Raw genomic sequence first — 22,222 nt, 5'->3', positions numbered from 1 at the left:
ATGGTGAATATATTAGTTACTATAAAATGACATATATTCTGATGTTGTATTCAATTTTCGAATATTTTTATACAAAAATTATGTGTTAAGTAAGGTTAAGTATTTTATTTTAAAGTATAAAAATCCATGTTGTTTACTTTTAGATTTTGCTTTTTATGTTTATTAAATGTTTAGAAATAGAAATGCTTATTTAAATGTAATATCACTTTTCTTTGAAGTTAAATATACCATATGTATGCTAAATTTGAGGTTATGAATATATATATGTATATATATGATACTGTATAATTATTAGATAATGCAGTGTTTGAAAAAACTTGCCGTTTTAAATAAATCACAATATATAATTAAGAGAAGGAGAGAATTTAATATATTAAATGTCATATGTCAGTGTAAATATGAATCTGATGTAGCATTTGAATATACGGAGAATGAAAAAGAAAAGAATATCTATGCACAGGTGTCACAAGACTATTTAGGAACAGTTGTTGGTGGAAACAGAATATTTGTGATACAACCATATATTAAATGGGGTGTTAATAAGAAAAGGAATACTACGCCTCAGTTGCAATTGTCAGAGGCAAAAGCACTCGTCAGTAATCTAACAAGTTGGAATGTTGTTGGTGAAAAACTTGTTCCTTTACTTAGCCTTCAGAGAAATAAGTTAGTTGGTTCAGGAGCTCTTGAGACATTGAAACATGATATTGAGAAATGTCCACATGTTACAGCCATATTTATTAGTACAAATTCATTGAAATTTGTACAAATTGCTGAGTTGCAAAAGACTTTTAATTTGCCAATTTACGATCGTTATTCTATAGTCATTCATATTTTTCGAGAACGTGCGAAAACTCCAGAAGCAAAGTTACAAGTAGCTTTAGCTGAACTTCCATATGTAAAACAGAAAATGATTGATTTCACTACTTATCGCATTGGACGAATAAACTATACTGAGAAAATGAAGAACATGCTTCAAGCTAGAGAGAAAAAATTAAGAAATGCATTACAGAAATTGAAAGAGCACAGGCAGAGAATAAAACAGCAGAGACTCAGTTATGGATTTCCAACCATTGCTATTGTCGGCTACACAAACGCTGGCAAAACATCTTTGATAAAAGCATTAACAGATGATGATTCATTGCAACCTGAGGACAAGCTATTTGCTACTTTAGATACAACAGTACATCCAGGATTACTTCCAAATATGTTGAAAGTATTATACGTTGATACCATTGGCTTTATCCAAGATATTCCAGAAACTTTAATAGAGCCATTTATAGTAACTTTAGAGGATGCTATGAGTGCAGTACGTGAAATTTTATTTTTGCTTGTTACATTGAAATTTAGAAGTATAAAATATAATTCTGTTTAATTTTTCACAGGATATTTTAGTTCATGTGTTTGATGTGAGTCATCCTGATGTTCAAGCTCAAATTCAACACGTTCAGAAAACAATAGAGCCTATGATTGATGAAAATAAATTAATAATTAACGTCGCTAATAAATGTGACATAGTAGAAAAACATGTCGTAGAAAGCGTCATACCAAAGGATACGTTTACTATTTCTGCTGTTAAATTAACCGGCATTAATTTATTACGATCGAGAATAGAAGAAGAAATTACAAATACAACGAATTTACTAAAGAGACGAATTAGGGTGAAAAGTGGAAGTATAGAAGCGTCATGGTTGTATAAAGAAACGACAGTTCTAAATGTTGAACCTGATCCTAAAAATCTACAATATTTGATAATGGATGTATACATGACAGTACCTATATTTCATAAATTCAAACGATTTTTAAAACTCACTTGATTTAAATAAATTTACACAAGCATATTTCTTTTTTGTTTATATGTTAATTGTGATATATTTAACTGATAGTTGTGTAATTTCTTTTCATTCCATCAGTTCCATTCTGTTCATCACCTTCATTCAACGGAATAAAGTACATCATGGAGTGCAGATAAAAATTTTAATTGGGATAACATTTATTTTCAGAACAGTGTTTCTAATTTAATTGAGGTAATATTTTCTATCACACATGGAAACATATTAAATAAATCAAACGATGCTTATTTTTTTCTCGGAAAAATTAAACTAAACTTACAAAGCTTTCAGATTGAGTCGTCTTTTTCAACTTGATTTTCTCTTTTATGAAGGCTATTTCGCACACGTGTTGCGCACGTGTTTCTTCTACAGTCGGCACTTTTGAATACCAGATGTACGATACATAACTCGAAATTTCAACCAAGGCATTCGTTACGCTCGTTAACTAGATTAAAGCTTTATTCTGTACAGTTGTTTATCCTTACGGATGTCAAATCTAGGCGTAAAAATAAACTGAAATATTTATTTTATTTTGTACAACTCCGCAAAGTGTATAGAAAATATAATAATCTAATTAACGTATATATATATATAACTCTGACTACGAACATGAAGACGAATTAGAAATTTTACAGATTCGAAATAAATGTTTAAAAGTAGAATTCTCGGACGAAATATATCCGGAGGTTTGGCATGCAAATATTCGCACGTTAGAGTCGTGCGTTGCATTTGAATAGAAACTGGCTTCTGACGTGACGCATGGGTTGCAGAGGATGCAATTTTGTGTTATCGAGGAGTAGAATTCAAGCATGGAGCATGATTCGCAGGAGAGAGAGAGAGAGAGAGAGAGAGAGAGAATGAAAATTCGGCGAAGAGTAACGAGATAAGAAGGTTGTTATACATACTCGTACTCGTGCAAACGCAGTTTGATATACGAGTCTTGATAACTGACAAAGACTAAACAGAATACAATTATTTACCATCGTGCATAAATATTGGAATATTTTCAAGTTATTTTAGATGTACAACATATACTTTAAATGTGAAACTTTTTAAGCCCAACTTCTGTCTCTGATCTTACCTCAAATAACAGATGATCCCCTCTTTTGCGCCAGGTTCCACATACTCATGCACGATGGAGCACGTAGATATGTGTATTGACAAATTCAACGCATAACACAAATATTTTTTTTTTTTTTTTATAAAAATATTAGCATATAGAGCTATAGAGAAAATAAGTGTTTTAGAAGCGACGTTTATTAAGAGGCGAGTTTATTTGTCTTATCTTTGTTAGTGAGTGCAAGAACGATCATCCGCCGCAAGAAAGTTCGCGGCGAGGGTGCCGGCAACATGATGTATAATTCATAGAGCCGGTGGGTTCGTGCATATATAGATATAGAGAACGTCTTAAGGAATTAATCGTGGCTTTGTGTGGAAGAGTTTCGACGCGAGTCGTTCCCCGTCGAGCGAATTAATGAAGGATTGATATCGCGATTATGGCCCTTCCCTTGCGGAAAGGGTCCGGCGCGGCCGAGAGAGGGCCGAGAGAGGGCCGATCGACAACCAGCAAACGGGCCGCGATAATTAATTACGAGCGTGACGTCGCTTTAACGTCGTTAATTTTCATTATCTCGATTGGAATTCGCTTGTAGCGCACGATGTAGCCGCTTTCGGGCTTGCTAATTTCGCGCCTCGTCTCGGCCTCTCTCCGCGGAAAAGGCATTAATAATTCCGGCTGTCCTTGCAAAATTTGTCACCCACCGTGGCTAGAGGCCGCGGCAACGTTAACGTTGGTCACGCACACCAGACACTTTCATACAAGCGTGGGCCATGCTTTCACGGACGCAAGGATCCCAGCAATGCACTTTGCATGTTGCCTGGATTATTAAAGCGAACCAAGTGAAACCTAATTATCGCGGTGCCACTCCTGCCACTGGCTCTAGCCGAACGACTAATTTCCACCGCTTTCCTACTGTTTACCGAGGTAACAAAGCGACAACTTTACATTCCCGCCGCTCCCAACCTGTGGGACGACTCTAATCTCCGTAATCTTTGCGTGTCGGCGCGTCATATGTATCATTATCCGTCGTCGTGTTGCACTCTTCGTTTCTTATATTCTTCAGGAACGATGTCTCCTCTTAGGTATTCCTGTTCTTGTTTGCGTACACCGTCGCTTCTTGGAGGAGAACAGAGATAACGCGAGGATTTTAGCGCTGTCATTTCAGATGAAGATGTAAATTCGGAATAAGTTTCATTTTAATTCTTAAATTGATTTGTGAGTTTGCTTCGATGTTTATCTTCATACTGGATCCTTGAATTAAATTGCATGATTAAACTATCAATAATTATTAACGAAATATATCAATATACGTATTGATAATATGCAGAGTGTTTCGTAACCTAAGCTGATTGTACGCCTAAAAATAATGAAAAAAAGTCACATAAATATATATCCCGATGTGGATCCCACAAGTTACGAAACACTCTGTATAATGGTATCAATAATGTAGATACCATTGTCAATTTCTATTCTATATATGTAACATGTAATAATGTCTTTTTCAATTCAACGTACTGTTTTCAGACACGCTCGTTTACGAAGCCCTCTACGTATTTTGTCGGACAATCCCGTCTTGTTGCGCTCTATCTAACGAGCAACGATCGTATTTCTTTCACTCGACGTGTCATTCCGCTTCGTGGTGTTGGTGTACGTGCGTTTATCTGGGTACTTCAACTACAAAGCAGCAGCTTAACCGAGCAACTGTAAGCCAACAATTATACGAACGATTGACTAACGAATGTCGATCGACGAGTGACTCGTATAATGCAATGATTGGCCGTCGTGCTGATTCGGTTGCTGTTACAGATTCAATTACGGCTCCCACGGCTTGATATTTTGTGCCGCCGATTGAACGGTCCGAAACGGGCAGAACTTTGATCTCCGACCGTCGGTGGCCGAGAAATCGAATTAAGCCTCGCTGCACGCATAAATAACGAAAACGATACGCCTGTCGTTTGTCATTATTCTCATGACTCTATTTTTCAACTAGATGGAATAACGTTGTCCGAGTCATCACAAGATGCTGTTAATTGTAAATAAATTACGTACTACACGCTGTGAAAATTACAAAAGGAAGACACGACGAGTTACATTTTTCTGTATCTCTTTGTTTGATTTTTTCTATGCTCGGGAACATCTAGAAAATATTGATTCGTGAGATTAATCTTTAAACTTCACGATCTTGTTTTTTAAACAACCTCAATGAGTTGTTCTTATTTTCATTGTAAAATAAAAAAATAAAAAAGAATTTCAAATAAAACGTACAATGCAATACATATTGTACGAAATTATATGAAAAATACGCGGTGTCCAATATAGTGAAGTCGAAGTTCGCGCAGTTGGCAATATGTTAATACTCACTTCTATACTTAACGAGTATCCGATGGCGCGCCACGGGCGACACTCGCGTGTTAAATAGTTCGTAACCTTACCGTAAGATTAAGTCGTTAAGTTCTATCGTATGATGATTAATTAAGCGGCTGGCGCGACACCGGTTCGACGAACCATACGTTTCGTCTGTCGAGAGAGTATTCCAGCGATCAAGCTTCCAGGATTAATTGCATCGTTAAGGTCGTCGAACAATGTCGCCGTTCCAATGAGAAATCAACGCTTGGGCCGGGCCCCTTTGCGTGGCGCAAAACTGATGTTCGTGAAACGGATATCAACCGGGACCGGTAACTTCAAAGAGACGGAAAAAAATTTGAACGAGGTCAACCCCGTGTGAGAGAGAATTCTACACTTACGAAAATGCTTTCGTCAAACGATCGACACACTGTTCCCTTTCTACGCCGGCTCTCTCTCTCTCTCTCTCTCTCTCTCTCTCTCTCTCTCTCTCTCTCTCTCTCTCTCTCTCTCTCTCTCTATCTATCTATCTATCTATCTATCTATCTATCTATCCTGTTCAGTTTCTCTTTGTCGCGCGTTCCGTGGGGAGAGATACGCGTATTTAGTACTTACATACGTGTTTACACACTAACTCTTCTCTTTGTACCTGTAACTTAATAGCTACGTTTGCGCAAAGCTGACTTTGCTCTATACAAAATCGAGACGAGCCAATGATTGACAAACATCATCGCGTAATTGCCATTTGTTCCGTGGATTCGACGGGACAAGTGGAACGTAGACCATTAGAGTATATTTCGTCCGTTTACCCAGTCACGACGCGATTCAACGGGGCGAGAGCTAGACTCGTACAGTCGGGAATTAGGAGCCCCCTGTTTTACGAACCCGAATAAATTTCTAGTTACTTTTCATTGTGTGAACGCTTTCGCGCGTTTATCGTTGAAAAATCTATACTCGAAATATGCTACATTAATTAATTAATACATTATTTGCATCGTCCAAAAATCCTTCGTCGACGATTTTTATCGAACGATAAAAATATTTTCGCTTGGTCCTCATCGACAACGGTCGACATAATGGTCGAACGTTGTCTTCTGTTTATCGACGTTCGATCGCAATGTCGGTCAACAATTGGGAAACGCGTTTGGTAGGTTGGCGCCCTTGGACCGAGGTTAGACGGTCCTGCCGCGAGGCATCGGCATTGGCTGTTCCGCGGGCGTGGGAGCTCCGCAGGGGTTCAGTTAGTCTGCACGGGTAATAGAACTGCGCTGGGGGGTGGGCGTAAGAACGAGGAACGGTTAGTACATGTTCGCGAAGGGTAGGAGCGATAGCCGGTTGGCGCAAGTGCGGCGGGGATATCGTGGCCTGGCGGAGCCCAGTCGAGTCCCGTGAGTCCGGGAAAGCACAGCTATTAAGGTGGTATGTGGTGGTGGTGTGTAGGCGTCGTCCGGGACTGAGATTTCGAGCCGCCATCGAGAAGCCATCTCTCCGCACCGGTGTGTGTCTGTCTGTGCGTTTACGCGTGGTCGCCGGGTTTCCGCGTGTCACGCATTGAGAAAAACGCGGCTCGACTACCGCTTCTCGCGTTCTCGATTTCAAACACGGATTAGCTTCGAGGAGAAGGTTCTTGGGGAGTCTGTTGTGCCGCGTGCTGTGAGTGAGAATGTGTGCGCGAGTGTGCGTGCGTGGCTGATGTAAAAAGAAAGGTTAGAAAGATGAAAAGAGAGTAAATGTTGGGAGAGATATGGGCGAGTGGGAATCGGAGAAGAAAGAGAGAGAGAGAGAGAGAGAGAGAGAGAGAGAGAGAAAGAGAGAGAGAAGGAGAAAGATACAGGTAGAACATAGTCGGTGCGTGGTAGTATGCGTGGAAAGAGCGGCTGCTCGACCGAACCCGGCGAGGAGGAGGCGAGAGCTGTCACTTCGATCGCCATTTTAGCGCCGAGGCGGTGAAGAACCACCGGGTACGCACGCCGGCAGCGGCGACGGAACGGAGCGCCCTGACACGACGGAAGGTGGTGTTGTTTGTGGGCTGTGGCTCTTTCAGTGACTTCGTCTCGTGTTTTGGCGTATCGAAGGGAACGGTTACGCGATGCACGACAGTAAAAGGGTGGGGGGGAAGGGAAAAAGTAGTAAGCGCGCGCCGATCGGAATGTGTCCAGTGTATCTTGAGTCATGAGAGCTACACACATACACACACACAGGCATACGCAACATATATACGTTTTTCTGTTTGTCTGTCTCTGTCTCTGGCCCCAAAACACTTTCCTGATGTTTCGTCTAGTTTGGATATACGTACGTGCACGTAGTTTCTTCTCTTATCTCGTCGAGGTTATGTACGAAAATTTGAACGAGACGTCACGTCGCATCGGTGAGGTTGTCTCTCTCTAGTAGTGCGTCCGTTTTTTTTCAAAGCTAGGTGTCTCAGTTGTCGAATCTTTCCAAGAGTCTAATTCAACGATCATACGTGCGGGCCGGTGACAGTCGAGCGTCGTGTATGCGTCTGGTTAACTTAAGGGTGCTGCTGGTCAAAGCGAGACCGACGAGGCCGGTATACATGTGAACATAACTACGATATAGAGAAAGAGGCGAATGAAAAAAAATTCGGGGTCTGGCGACACTTACGAACCAAAGCGATATGGGAAACAATGAAAGAGAAGGGAACGAACGTGCGCGTGTACGCGTGAAAGAGTGAAAGGGGTTAGAGAAAGAGACGAAACGAAGGACGGCGCCATACTGGCTCCCCCGGTACGATTTCGTGGCACACGTTAGACCATCTTTCTTTTTCTCTCTCGCTCGCTCTTCCCGAGATTCGGTTTTCTCCACTCGTCCGTCGATCGTCCGTCATTGTCGCCTGGATGCCTCTGATCGATGGTAAATGGTTTTTAGGTACGTACGACGATAGGGGCCCCGTCTTCGTTGCCGGCACAAGAGCAGACACCTCTCCCTTCAGTCGAACATCGAACACACGGATCCGTTTTGCCGACTCGTAACCGGCCGAGAGGAGAAGAGAATCGGTGTGGTGTGGTGTGGTGTTACGGGACAGCGTTAAAACCACTACTCGCTGGCCGCGTACGTAGACCCTAACCGGTGGAAGACGCATATCACAAGTATATACACGGAGGAATCGAACAGGCGCGCACGATGATTCTGCGCGTCTGAGAGTCCCGTGCACGTAACAGAGAGAAAGAGAGGGAGAGGGAAAGAGGGGGCAAGATAGCTAGATGGATGGATAGATAGATAGATAGATAAATAGATAGATAGATAGATAGATAGATAGATAGATAGATAGATAGATAGGTAGATAGATAGATAGATAGGTAGATAGAGATAGATAGGACAGATAAAACGTGTGGAAAGGGATACACGACGTTGTTCGAGGGCTCGTGTACAATATATTCGGTTGTGGATAAAGAAGAGAAAGAGTGTCGACCCGTCGATCTATGATCACGGGAGTTGGAAGAAAGGTATCGAGTTCGCGGGAGGGACACGAACGATGTTATCGTTCCTCTTCGTCGCGTGTTTCTTCGACCCCCGATGACCAGTGCTCGCTCCCGGTATAACCGATTAACAGACTCTCGCGAGTGTCTATCGATTAAACCATCTGAAGGGAGGAAGTGCTGGTGGTGAAGCCTTTGCGAAAGAAAGGAACGAAGGAAGAAAGGAAAGTGAGAAGAGGAGAGAGGACAGGGTCAAAGAGAAGAAGAAGAAGGAGACCTTAAGTTAAGATACATTCAAAAGAAAGAAAGAAAGAAAAAGAGAAGAGGATAGAAAATTGGTGACAACTGTGAGTGGTCGCGGGCGGTGAGTAGTGCGTGACAAAAGAAAAAGAGAGAAGAAACGAGATAAAGAAAGAAAGAGAGACAGTGTATGTGTGTGTGCTCTAAACGGAGCGTGGATTGCAAAGGAGTAGCATCGAGGACGGGGGGTCCACAGCGACATTGGGGGGGCGTGTGAGACTGATTTTGCCCCCCCTACCCCCTGTCTGTCATCCGAAACTGTGACTTCATCGTCGTTAAAGTCAATTTCTTCGTCGGCGTTACAACGTTGCCGTTTAGGTGAGTCACATTCCACGAATTCTTCTTCTCGCGCGTACACTGCAAGTACTCTTGCCTTCAACTTCTCAGAGAACAATCTCATCGCGCGTTAACGCTTATAAATGAGATGTAATTTTTTTCAACCTCTTGCGCATGTTAAAAATTGTTTATCTCAAATTGCAACATTTTCTCAGTAGTTTAGGTATATTTAAATGTAACCCAGGCAAAGTAAATGACAAGTATATTACTTCTCAGTAATTTCTATCCAGTGGCATCATACCGACGAGTTCAAAAAGAAAGCGACGAATTATTGTATACGGTTCGGTCACTCGTTATGGTCCGCGAACCAGTTGCCAGCGCAGGGGGGTTAATCGAAATACACAGCGTTTCAGATACTTTCGAACAATGGCGTGTAGTTATACCCTTCGCCGTGTTCTTCCTCCTTCCTTGAATGCAAATCATTTATATTATTTACAAATACGAAAGAAATGAGTTCTCGGATCGACACACAGGGATGTGGGAGGGGTTTTGTCCGGCGAGCGTTATGACAACGTACGATGTCGCGTCGGGATTCATTGTACGCTTGGTAACAGGCCACGTTCACTTCCTTCCTTGAGAAGTAAGAAACAAACAGGCTCGGCCAGAGAATAGTTCTTCTTTAAATGTTTTGTCTGTACCTCCCCTTAGTCCTCTTTGTTTTCGTTCCGTGCCGGTCGACGATCCACCGGTGGGTCGGTAGATTTTGTTCCTGGCCGAGGGGAAAAAAGAAAAAAAAACACCTCTTGGCTCCAATTTCATTGTGTGTACATCACGTCCTACGTACCCATTGCTTACCTCTCGATCTCTCAGCTTCCAAGTCCTCGCGAACGAGAACGCTGACCTTGCTAATTATTGTTCGCCAGATCTCTTCGGTACCTGTCTTTACTCTCTTCTTTTTTTATTTTATTTTTTGATCACAACGACGTCGCAAGTAATTGGACTATGAATATCTGTGAATAAAAGTAAGAAAATGGTTTAAATATCGTCTAAATGTGCCCTTGAATATTATTGAATTTCATCATTTATTTAAATTTTAAGAAGATTCTCTTTATATATATTCATACATTTCATACAGTTTATATATAAATAATTATATATATATTATATAACAATTTAATATCCTTTATAATAGGGATATGTATATACTATATATAAATATTTATATATATATTATATATATATTTTCCATTCAATTTCGACTTATTTTCGTAAATGGAATCGCGTTTCGTTTGGGTTAGTGTTGAATTGTCAATTAAATGCCTTTCTCTTTCCATTCAATGCACTGTCCTTATACTGCGTACGGGTTAAACGCTCAAAGAGAGTCGCAAGAAAAAACGGAACGATATTATTATTAGCTAATGGAAGAACCGACTGAACTTTTACGAATAATATTCCACACATGTAATTATCGTGTGTATCCCCCGTTACAGGGAGTTCTGCTCAGCCACACACGTTTTAATACGAGTATCACGACTTTATGCCATCTGAACACGTATCATTACTTAAGGTGATCAGTTTCAACGTTCGTTGGTACGCTTCGCGGGCATTACGCGGCTAATTTAATGCGTTTCCCGCGTCTTTGGGGCGGAATCTCGAATTAACTCGCGGCTACAAAGCTAATTGCTTGATTTTAGTGTACCTGATTTCGAGCGATACCTGTTTCTTCGGTACGAGTCTCGTATATCTACAAAACCGCGATTTTCGAATATTACGCGATTGTTTGTCAATCGAGTCCAACTCTCTCTATTCTTTGTTATTAACTTTGTTGCGCAAGTGTTAGTAAATCAAGTCGAAATATTTCGCGAGTTTTTCGTCGCAAAATTCAAGCACGAGAATTGAAAATTTCTGACTTCTGTGTTCAACGTCGAATGTCGATTCGATTTTAGAGCCGATCGAGCATTCGTTCGATCGCTTTTCACATCCTCCACCCGCCGGCAGCTTTTCTTCTCCCGTTTTATTTTTTTTCTCCTCTCCCCCCTCTCCCCTCTGGGCGAAAGCCGGTGAAACGAATATGGCAGCCAGGCGAATTCATTTTTGTTAACGGCGCAATTACTTTCAAAATGATTGACGTCAAATAGCACGCGCTGTTTGCGCGACCGCTTTCGTCAGATTATATATATTTAGCTCTCTCTCTCTCTCTCTTTTTTTTCATGTTCCTCCCTTCGATTCCCCCCTCCCCTCCCTCCGCTTTGAAATATAATTGATTGACAGCGTGCAACGCTGAAATTCAATTACCGTTGATACAACGCTCGAGTACTCGCAGTCGACTTCTGATCAATACTCGAATACGACCCGTTTTTTTTTTTTTTTTTTTTTTTTTTTTTTATTTTTTCCCTCCGACCGTGTTTCTCGCGAATGGAGACAGACGTGCGTTAAAAAAGGGGGGGAAAAAAAAAACAGAGACGCCGTTGGGAGAGAGGGGATGTCGTTTCGTCTGGATCGTTGGATCCACGTCGTTCATCGTCTCGGGGGTGGCGGAGCCAAGGGTTTTCTCTCTTTTTTTTTTCTCCTCAGTCCAGAATCTAAAAGAAATTCATAATTACACGGAGGGGGGGGGGGAGAGGCGTTCGTTAGCGGTTGCCCGGCATTCCCGGGGTTTTGAAGTTAATCGACGATGAAAGAATTTCGCCGGGGATCACGATGAGCGGGCTTAAAATACGGAGCAGCTTTCGTGGCTTTGACCATTAAAAGCCGTACTGGCGATGCGGTTAACCTCAAAAAGTCTATAGTTCGGCCTTACCGGACGGGCTACCCCGGGCAATTTCACCTCCAGAGGTGAACGCGAGGAGAAGGATAGCGGGAGGAACGAGGTCGACTGTGCGCGCGTAGGCATCCTCCGTCCTTTTTTCTCTCTATTTTTTTTTTCTTTTTTCCTCCACTCTTTTTCTTTACTCTCTTCCTGCTCGCAGTTGCAGCCGGAAAAGGAACGGTGTCGGCGCAGTTTCGTCGTTAACGAAAAGCAGGCCGCGTCTCGCCGTGTGGATAACGCTTTGGTTTCTTAATCGTCCGATATCGTCGGTTTAATTTAACCGCGAAAGAACGAAGAGAGCATTGAACGAAAATGAAAAGAAAGAGACGAGATTTCAAAGATTTGCAAAATATTGTCGAGGATAATATTGTAAAATATCTCTCTTTTTCTTTTATTTTATTATATTTTTATTATATTACATTTTATTATATTTTTATCATATTTTTATTATTTTAACCCTTTGCACTTGGGGATTATTGTCACATTTCCTTCCACCAATTCGATCATGATGAATACAATTTATCACGAAAAATTTACGATGATTTTTTAACCTCTTGCGCTGGAATCACGTGCTGCGCACGTCGAGAATTTTTTGTCCCAAAATTGCAATATTTTCTCAGTCTTCGTTAAATATATTTAAGTATAATCCAGGCAAAACAAATAATAAATTTATTAAATTACTTTTCAATAATTTCTATCCAGTGATATCATACCGACGAGTTCAAAAAGAAAGCGACGAATTATTATATATGGTACGGTCTCTCGTTATGGTCCGCAATCAGTTGCCAGCGCAAGTGGTCGAGAATTTTTTGTCCCAAAATTGCAATATTTTCTCAGTCTTTATTAAATATATTTAAGTATAATCCAGGCAAAACAAATAATAAATTTGTTAAATTACTTTTCAATAATTTCTATCCGGTGATACCATACCGACGAGTTCAAAAAGAAAGCGACAAATTATTGTCTACGGTTTGGTCACTCGTTATGGTCCGCAATCAGTTTCCAGCGCAAGAGGTTAATTGAAAACAATGAAACATCAAGATTTATCGAGGAAATTTATAAAAATTTCGCACATCTTGTAGCGTTCAGTACAGTTACGATTGTTGTAAAACAATGAAACTTCGTTCCGAGCGTCGAGGGTTAAAATATGTCGCGCTTCAGTTGCACGAATACTTTTGTCTTTGTACACGCTCGTAAGTGTCGCACGCAATTAACGTAAATACACCGGCATTCATCGAGAAAGAATTTGGTTGGCTCTCGCGTGTTAAACATCGCCGGCGAAAATCCTTTTCAAATACCGGCCGCGTTAATCCGGATCGATCAGAGGGAGAAAAATATGGACAGGGTTCATTTAGGGTCAGGGGGTACCTGAAATAACAGGAGGTCTCGTCGGATTACCCGATGTATTTGTTCAGAGGGTCCCACTCGTAAATTGTAGCTCGCTGCTACGATTCTCACACGGGTCGAGGAGGTTTGTTTCGTCAGGAGGATTCACTATTTCACTTTACAGTGATTCTTACGTAATAATATGCCGAGAAGGCAGTATCTTTGAAAGAATGCAGAAACATTACGATTCGAATTGTTTGTACATGGTGGCCACTGAAAAGCTGAAGGGTTTGAAAAATTCATAATTTGTTCATTTTCGATCTTTTTTTATCTTCCTTTTTTTGTAGGTTAATTATATTAATTATATTTCCAAGTAAAATAATAAAAAATTACAGAAACATGTGTTTGTAAAAGTTATTTTTGTTCTATACATTTCAGTGACCACGCTGTATTACCCTAGATTTCAAGCGATCTCGTCAAAGTTTCAATTACAATTCAAGTAATTTATTTATTCAGAAAGAAACACGGCCAGCCCTCCACGTATCGTTTAAACTCGGAACTTCGTACAGCTTTCAGCTTCGTACGTACGTACGTAACAAAGTGCCAGTGCACTTTCTGCTCGTTTCTGTTCTGAAAGGATCGGCACCGTTCCCGTCCCTTCCCACGTTTAGGCGATATCCATCCCTGCTATCATTGCACATACAAACAATAAGCTATTACGGAGAGCGTGTAGAACATAAACGTAACGCGGAACGTAACGAAAGGTACACAAATCGTTAGAAGGGAACAAGGCGTCTCGTTTAAAGTTTACGGATGAAACGACCTGTACCGCCTGGCTTGTTGCAGCGTACAACAACTGGTGATGCAACTGGGCACGGCGCCCTTATAGAAAACGTGCTGCACGAGGAAGAAACGAGAGGAGCATGCCTCGTGCACGACGTGCCTCTCTGCTGTACTCGGTTATACATACGTATACGTACACCGGTGTGTACACGACGAGTCCTAGATTCTCGGTTTCGTATCCGTGAGAGAGAGAGAGAGAGAGAGAGAGAGAGAGAGAGAGAGAGAGAGAGAGAGAGAGAACTCGGAGCGCAGCCAGTCCCACGGAGAGCCTTCTCGGTCCCGAGTGTCCTCCTCAGTTATCTCGGCGGCCCCCTTTCTCTCCGGGGGCCAGTCCTTTCCAATGCATCCATCTCTCTGTACTCTCTCTCTCTCTCTTTCTTCGTCCCTTCTCTGACCATTTTTGCCCGCTGAACAACTGATACTCGTTCTTTTCGCATTTCAATGAATCTCGTTTCCTCCATTTCGTTCCCTCCTTATTACCAAGCTAATCCTCTCTTATCCCCCCCCCCCCTCCTTCTGTCTCTCCGTTTCTCTCTATGAATCTCGCGCTTAATTCCGCGTCCGTCAGCGTATCTCCCTTCTCGTCACGACTCTGAGGCTCGCGAGTTTCCGATGTGTACACACGCGCGCATCGGAGTTTCGTCGATAATGAGAACCGCTCTCGCCGGAGCTTTCGCCTCCTCCCCCCCCTTTCTCGGCCGATTCTCGGCGTCACGAGTATGAAAAAACTTCGCTCTCGTTTCCACTCTCGGATGACTCTCGTGATCTCTCTGTACGCTTCTTTAACGTTTTGAATTACATCCTGGAAATCCTCCGCGTGAACTCCTCGTTTCGAGCTCTTTATCGATCGAAACGGTGAAATTCCAGGGGAAATTACTCGACTGGTTTTAACGTCCCTCGCGTGTTCGGCGAATACCAAAGGAGAGAGACCGGATCTCTGAGATACCTGATGACCCGACCTCAACCTGTTCGGTACTCCCGTTTCCATTCCACTTTTTTCTTTTTTCTTTTTTTTTCTTTTGCCTTCTCCTTCCTTGATTCATCGATGAACCAACACCAGATCTCTCCTCCGTTTTCGTTTCCTCGGTTCGTTTTTTTTTTTGCTTTTTTTTCCTTTTCGTTTCTTTCCCTTTTCGCGCTAGTCATCGGAATTCGCCTTCAACCTACGCGTCCCCCTTCGTTCTCGTCTCTCGTCTCCGTCCTTTTCGCACACGTTGTCTCTCCGCTTCTTCGAGCTGCCTCCATTTTACACGATCCTTCCAAAACACCGGCCATCGACACCTATTCAACGTTCCACTGACTCCTGTTTCGCGCTCTTTATTTCCGTCCATGCACGCGAGACGTGCGAGACGATATTTGTTGTATAAAGCTGAGAAGCTCTCGATTTTTCTCGTTGCATTCTGCTCGTTCTAGATATATTCATAAATATATTGCTGAATATATTCATAAATATTACAGTATAATATTTAAGTTATAAAAGTAGAAAAGTTGATAATTTTCTTTTCAAGCTGCGTGAATATGTTATTGTTATTACATGTATTCATTCGTTTCGTGCAGACGCCGAAATTTGTGCTCGCAAAACAATCAGAAAGAGAAATTAACCGTAAAGATTGGAATCAATCCTAATTTAATTAATTGTATTAACTGTAAAAATTATATATAATTTAAACAAAATTAAAGTAACCTAAACCTTAGGTTAGGTTTAAGTTAGGTTTTTTAGATTAGGTTGCGTAACCGCACGCAAAATGTAGACTGAAATCGTTCGAATATTTATAAATTCACGTTATACATACTGACGTGATACACTGAGAAAAGAAAAATGGAATTGAACCGTAAAAACATCAGAATTAAATTTAGGTTAGGTTAGCTTTTTTTTTTTAGGTTTAATTTAGGTTATGTTTTTTAGATTTTTAGAGGTTTGTTACGTCATGTTTTTTAGATTTTAGATGTTTCTGTTAGATTGCATAACTGTATGCAAAATGTTGATTGAAAGCATTCGTTCGAATGTTTACAAATTCACGTGGTACACGGTTGGGAAAAGAAAAATGGAGTTGGAACGTAAAAACATCAAAGTTGTAGGTTAGGTTGTGTAACTGTACACAAAATGTTGACTAAAATCGTTCAAATAAATACAAATTCACGTGGTATACTGTGAAAAGTCATGAAAACATCAGAGTTAGATTTAGGTTAGGTTAGTTTTTTTAAGTTTAATTTAGGTTAGGTTTTTTAGGTTTATGTTTGATTGCGTAACTGTACGCAAAGTACCGACTGAAAGAATCGTTGGAACATTCACAAATTCACGTGACACACACCGACGTGTGCTACGCACAAAATGGAAAAGAAAAATGGAGTTTGAACGTGAAAACATCAGAGTTAGATTTAGGTTAGGTTAAGTTTTTTTAGATTGCGCAACTGTACGCAAAGTATCGACTGAAAGTATCGTTCGAGCATTCACAAATTTACGTGACACACACCGACGTGTGCTACGCACAAAATGGAAAAGAAAAATGGAGTTTGAACGTGAAGACATCAGAGTTAGATTTAGGTTAGGTTAAGTTTTTTTAGATTGCGCAACTGTACGCAAAGTATCGACTGAAAGAATCGTTCGAACATTCACAAATTCACGTGACACGTATCGTAACCGTGGCACACGCAAAATGCAAAATGCAAAAAAAAAAAAAAAAAAGGAAACTGGAATTGGAACGTGGAAACGTCAGAAATGAGTTGTCCGATACAGAGGCTAGGATAGATAGAGCACCGGCGCGTGCATGGTTGGAATACATTCCGGGGTTGACCAGCCGCAGAATCGTCAGCTATGACGTCGGGGGCTTATCTAGGCTGTCCCGTGGCCACGTAATGACGAAACAATGGCACGTCTTGATCGTTGCATCGGATAAACGTAATCGCGGCTGGTTCGGCCAGATTTCACTCAACGCCCGCTCCTTGAATATGCAACAGTGGGCCCGGGCATTCGTTGTTTCTGCGCGCGTTAAAGGTCTTGATACTCCGGAGCATGATTTATGCTCGTGGAACGACGAACGTCCACGAACGCCGGGGGAGAATGGTTCGATCACGCGCGGGGAACATTCCTCCAGGCACTCTCACGGCGGGGCTTTACTTCACGCGTGTGTGCGAGTGTGTTTCACGCCGCGTGAAATTGGAATTTCGCGTCTTTCGCGTCCGAACGATCAGGCGTTGGCTCGGAGAGGGGTGGGAGAACACATATGTCGAATTTCCAAGCCACATGGCGTGGCAGCGTAACGTGCATAAAATCTGCGAATCACCAGGCTCGTTTGCCTCGCTCACGTGAGCATGCTGCTGGAGGGGCTCTGTAATGGCGCAAGAGGTGAATCGTTCGAACGTGCGACGGAATTTCATGCAAACGTCGACACGAGAGACAAGAAAGGCGTGCCTCGGAGCCTTCGGTACCGTACCGAAAAGGTTGAGAAACGAGTCTCACGCCATTAGCTGACACGCTAATCCGTTTGCGTTCGCTTGCACGCCGTCAAACTTTTAGAGATTTCTCTTGCTAAAATCGTCCGCGTTTTCACCTTTCAACTTACCTTAATGGACCCTGATCAAAACATTTCTCGCTACGTAAGTTAACCTCTTGCACTAGTAACTGGTTCGCGGACCACAACGAGTGACTCGAACCGTTATACAATAAACTCGTCTTCTTTTCAAATTCATCGGTATGATATCACTGGATGGAAATTATTGAAAAGTAATTTGACAAGTTTATTATTTGTTCTGCCTGGATTATACTTAAATATATTTAACGAAGACTGAGAAAATATTGCAATTTTGGGACAAGGAAAAATTCTCGACGTGCGTAAGAGGTTAACCACTTGCGCTGGCAACTGATTGCGGACCATAACGAGTGACCGAACCGTACACAATAATTCGTCGCTTTCTTTTTGATACTCGTCGGTATGATATCACTTGATAGAAATTATTGAAAAGTAATTTAACAAATTTATTATTTGTTTTGCCTGGATTATACTTAAATGTATTTAATGAAGACTGAGAAAATATTGCAATTTTGGGACAAAAAATTCTCGACCACTTGCGCTGGCAACTGATTGCGGACCATAACGAGCGACCGACCCGTACACAATAATTCGTCGTTTTCTTTTTCTTTTGAACGCCGTCGGTATGATATCGCTAGAAATTATTGAGAAGTAGATAAATTTATTATGTGCTTTGCCTATTTTGTTTTACTTAAATCTACTTAAAACTGAGAAGATATTGCAATTTTGGGACGAAAAGAAATTCTCGACGTGCGTAAGAGGTTAACCATTTGCGCTGGCAACTGATTGCGGACCATAACGAGCGACCGAACCGTACACAATAATTCGTCGCTTTCTATTCGGTACTCGTCGGTATGATATCACTGGATAGAAATTACTAAGAAGTGATAAATTTATTATTTTGGGTTATATTTTTATAATATACCTAAAACTGAGAAAATATATTGCAATTTTGAGATTGCAAATAAATATTCTCGACGCGCGTGGCGCGCACGTTCCAGCGCAAGAGGTTCAAGAGAAACAGTGTAAATATAAAATGTAGAATATAAAAACCGCGATAGTTTTTCCGTGTAGCGCTTTCAACAAGAGTTCGAAGCAACAGAGCGTTCGGGTTCTCCTTGCTTGCTCGTTCTGTTCGATGGCCGGTTCTGTTCGGTATTCTTCTACGCCCACTCTTCCGAGTCTACCTGTCCCTTTCCAACTCTTTCTATTCTCTCCACCTTGAACAGCTTGCTTCCTTCGGTCCAGTCGCCGCCTCGTGGCTCGTTTTCTCATTGTCAGTGTCTGTCTCTTTGTCTCTCTCTCTCTCTTTCTCTTTCTCTTTCCTCTTCTCTTCTCTTCTCTTCTCTTCTCTCTGCCCGTTTCGTCGTCCTCCCGGGCCTTCCCCGGCCGCCTGTAGCTCTCCTGCAACTCTTCTCGCCCACCCCTTCCACAGGAATTCTCCTTTTCTTACGGTGTGTTCCAGGTTGCCTCGGGCTTTCCAAACTTCACCATCTTCTCCCCCGTGTTCTGTGAAAGCACGAGGCAAGGAAACGTATCTCCCTCCCTCTCTTATACTTCTGCCTCTTCTTTTCTTTTTTTTTACTTCTTCCCCGTTCCGTCTTATTCCCCTCCCTGTTCCGCCTTGATTTCTCGACTCCTTCGGTTCGTTCGAGATTTCTCGCTCGTTCCCTCGAACGCACGCGATCAACCACGTTGACAAGAGTATGTACCTTCAACGGAAAGATTTCAGGAAAAAAAAAAAAAAGAAAAAAAAGAAAAAAAAAGACGGGAAGGAATAATTTTATACCTCGTGTTTTCGTAACTGTTGTTCTCTCGAGGAACGACTTGCAAATTCGCGCGCGTTTAACCACCGGGTGTTGTTATCCGGCGTTGGTTACACGTCTTATCGATTCCATCGTGGATCGGTGGAATTTTCCCGCGGATCGTTTCCTTTCGCTTCCACCCCCTAATTTTCCCCGGCCACGAGGAGGAGGCGGAGGGAACGCGATTAAGACAAAACACAACACGGGTCCGTCGAAGCGTGGAAACCGTCGGCTTCCAGTTTCCCCTATCGGGAAGGCGCATCTTTCGAGCTCCCTAACGACGAAACTTGGGGTAATTGGATTTAATGAGCATTCTTTTCCTGCCCGGGGAGAGATGCCGATACACACGCCCTGTGCTCGTTCGATTGTGAAATACTCGAGCACGCTTTGCTTGCCACACGGGTAACTAACTTGCCACGAACTTGGAATCCTCCTGGCATCCGTGATGTAGCTTACGACATACCGTCAACGCTGTTCGTTGACTCTCGTTGAACTCGAAATGTAACAATATATTGCAAGTTTTGCAAGTTTTGCAGTTTCTAAATTGCAGGTCACGTTCGCCATTTTTTTTTTTTTTTTGCAAATTCACAGATCGAATTTACCCACATTTATTATAATTAATTCTCTGGCAGATTGTACTCTTTTTTCTTGCAAGTCAAATTCACCCATTTCGCAGATCAAATTCACCAGAAATTTGTTTTTTTTTTTTCAAACCGTAATAAATGTAATGTATTATAATAAAATCCGATGTAAAGTTATTGTTCAGGAAATGAAAATTTTATTGTATATACTGGCAACAGTTGGGAAAAAAATAACATAAAAAGTCAACATAAAATATTTGTTTAATATTAAAAGTATTTGCATACACATGTGAGAGTCATCAGTAATGGTTCACCTGCTAAATCCACTAAATATTCGTGGTTTGAGCATCAGCAACAAAATTAAATTTTTCATTTAATAAAAAAAAAGGGTTCTTTCTTCAATACGGTTCATCATCGGTTGGAGGATATATGACGATAGAAATAATAAAGTGTGTTATCTCACTTTTGAATCATTTACAAGGTGAATGAATTTGATTTGCAATAAGGTGCGAAACTTGCAGTATATATAGGTACGTATAAGTAGACGCAGGGATGCAGATTAAATATTCGATTGACATTTGTCAGATTCGATAGGGAAAGTAACGCAGGTCGTGCCTTTAGGCATTGGGTTTAGTAAGGTTTATTACTATCGACTATATTCGCAACTGTTGCAGAATTTGATTGGATTTACGATCTCGTGGACTTTATATGACGCGTTGTGTCTGATCACTCGATAACTTTGACTTCACTCGAAACTGTGTAAGAGTTAAATAACCGTAGGATATGTATCTATCTCCCTCTGTAATGTACAGAGTGTCCCAAATTACAGAACTAGCGACGTGTTTTCATTCCACTAAGCCGGTAGGGAGCATGTAATTGGTCATGAGTAGGTAGTTAATAAATATTAAATATTAGGTTATTAAATATTAAAGGTTAGGTTATTAAGTACTAAATATTAAAAATATTAAATATGTATTATAATATACTATATAATACTTATAATATACTATATATACTATACAATACTTATAATATACTATATATACTATATAAAACTTATAATATACTATATATACTATATATTAAAAATATTAAATATATACTATAATATACTATATATTATAAATTCTAAATATTAAATATACTATATGTCATACTATACTATATTAAATATACCATCATTATACTTTACTATATTATTTTATACTTTACTAATATATAGTATACTAAATATACTATATATTATACTATACTATATCATCATTATACTACACTATATTATTATTTTATACTATACTATACTATAATAGATAGTATATAGTATACTAAATATACTATATATTGTACTATACTATATTAAATATACTATATTTTATACTATACTATACTAATATATAGTATACTAAATATACTATATGTTATACTAGACTATATTAAATATACCGTCATTATACTACACTGTATTATTATTTTCTACTATACTAGTAGATAGTATATAGTATACTAAATATACTATATATTATACTAGACTATATTAAATATACCATCATTATCCTACACTGTATTATTATTTTATGCTATACTAATAGATAGTATATAGTATACTAAATATATTATACTATATTAAATATACTATATTTTATACTGTACTATACTAATGTATAGTATACTAAATATACTATATATTGCACTATACTATAAATATACTATACTATTCTAATATATAGTATACTAAATATACTATATATTATACTATACTATACTAATACATAGTATACTAAATATACTATATATTATACCACACTAAATATTAAATGTACTATATTTTATACTAATATATAGTAAACCTAAATATACAACATGTTATACTATACTAAAGTATATACTAAAATAGAATTGTGTCGTGCATTTATTTCAGTATATGATATATTTAATATTCGATTTCTCGAGATTTCACAATTATGCGTGTGAGACACTAGCGCGCGCTAATCTCGCGAGGTAAACGTTGCAGCCTCGGCCAACAGTTCTCCCTCCCTTGGTACTCGACTGCGAGCTGGTATCGTTAATACATACGGAGCAAAGG

At 40.4% G+C, this 22,222-nt stretch overlaps 2 protein-coding genes and 1 long non-coding RNA gene across 3 annotated transcripts in view; 2 read left to right on the top strand and 1 right to left on the bottom strand.

Moving 5' to 3' along the window:
* The window catches only part of LOC122532935 (quinone oxidoreductase), a 38,966-nt gene extending 27,763 nt beyond the window's left edge, over window positions 1-11,203 (top strand). The window contains exons 4-5 of the transcript XR_006307610.1: window positions 6,850-6,855; window positions 11,192-11,203. The gene's annotated coding sequence lies outside the window, so the exon portion shown is untranslated. The remainder of the gene's footprint in view (window positions 1-6,849; window positions 6,856-11,191) is intronic.
* Window positions 3-1,838, top strand: LOC122532933 (putative GTP-binding protein 6). Its single transcript, XM_043662147.1, has 3 exons — window positions 3-94; window positions 296-1,306; window positions 1,383-1,838. Exons 2-3 carry the CDS (start codon window positions 299-301, stop codon window positions 1,812-1,814), a joined length of 1,440 nt encoding a protein of 479 aa, XP_043518082.1. The 5' UTR covers window positions 3-94; window positions 296-298; the 3' UTR covers window positions 1,815-1,838.
* LOC122532940 lies at window positions 1,815-4,970 on the bottom strand. The gene is made up of 3 exons (XR_006307612.1): window positions 4,405-4,970; window positions 2,101-4,140; window positions 1,815-1,928 (listed from the first exon to the last, which is right to left on the bottom strand). It is a non-coding gene; the product is annotated as an uncharacterized LOC122532940 (long non-coding RNA).
* Window positions 11,204-22,222: the final 11,019 nt, after the last annotated feature.

Source organism: Frieseomelitta varia, unplaced genomic scaffold (genome assembly GCF_011392965.1).
Source record: "Frieseomelitta varia isolate USP_RPSP 00005682 unplaced genomic scaffold, Fvar_1.2 scaffold_483, whole genome shotgun sequence".
Taxonomy (NCBI): domain Eukaryota; kingdom Metazoa; phylum Arthropoda; class Insecta; order Hymenoptera; family Apidae; genus Frieseomelitta; species Frieseomelitta varia.
Note: the sequence above shows the minus strand (reverse complement) of the source record. Positions and strands in the feature narration are given on the sequence as shown.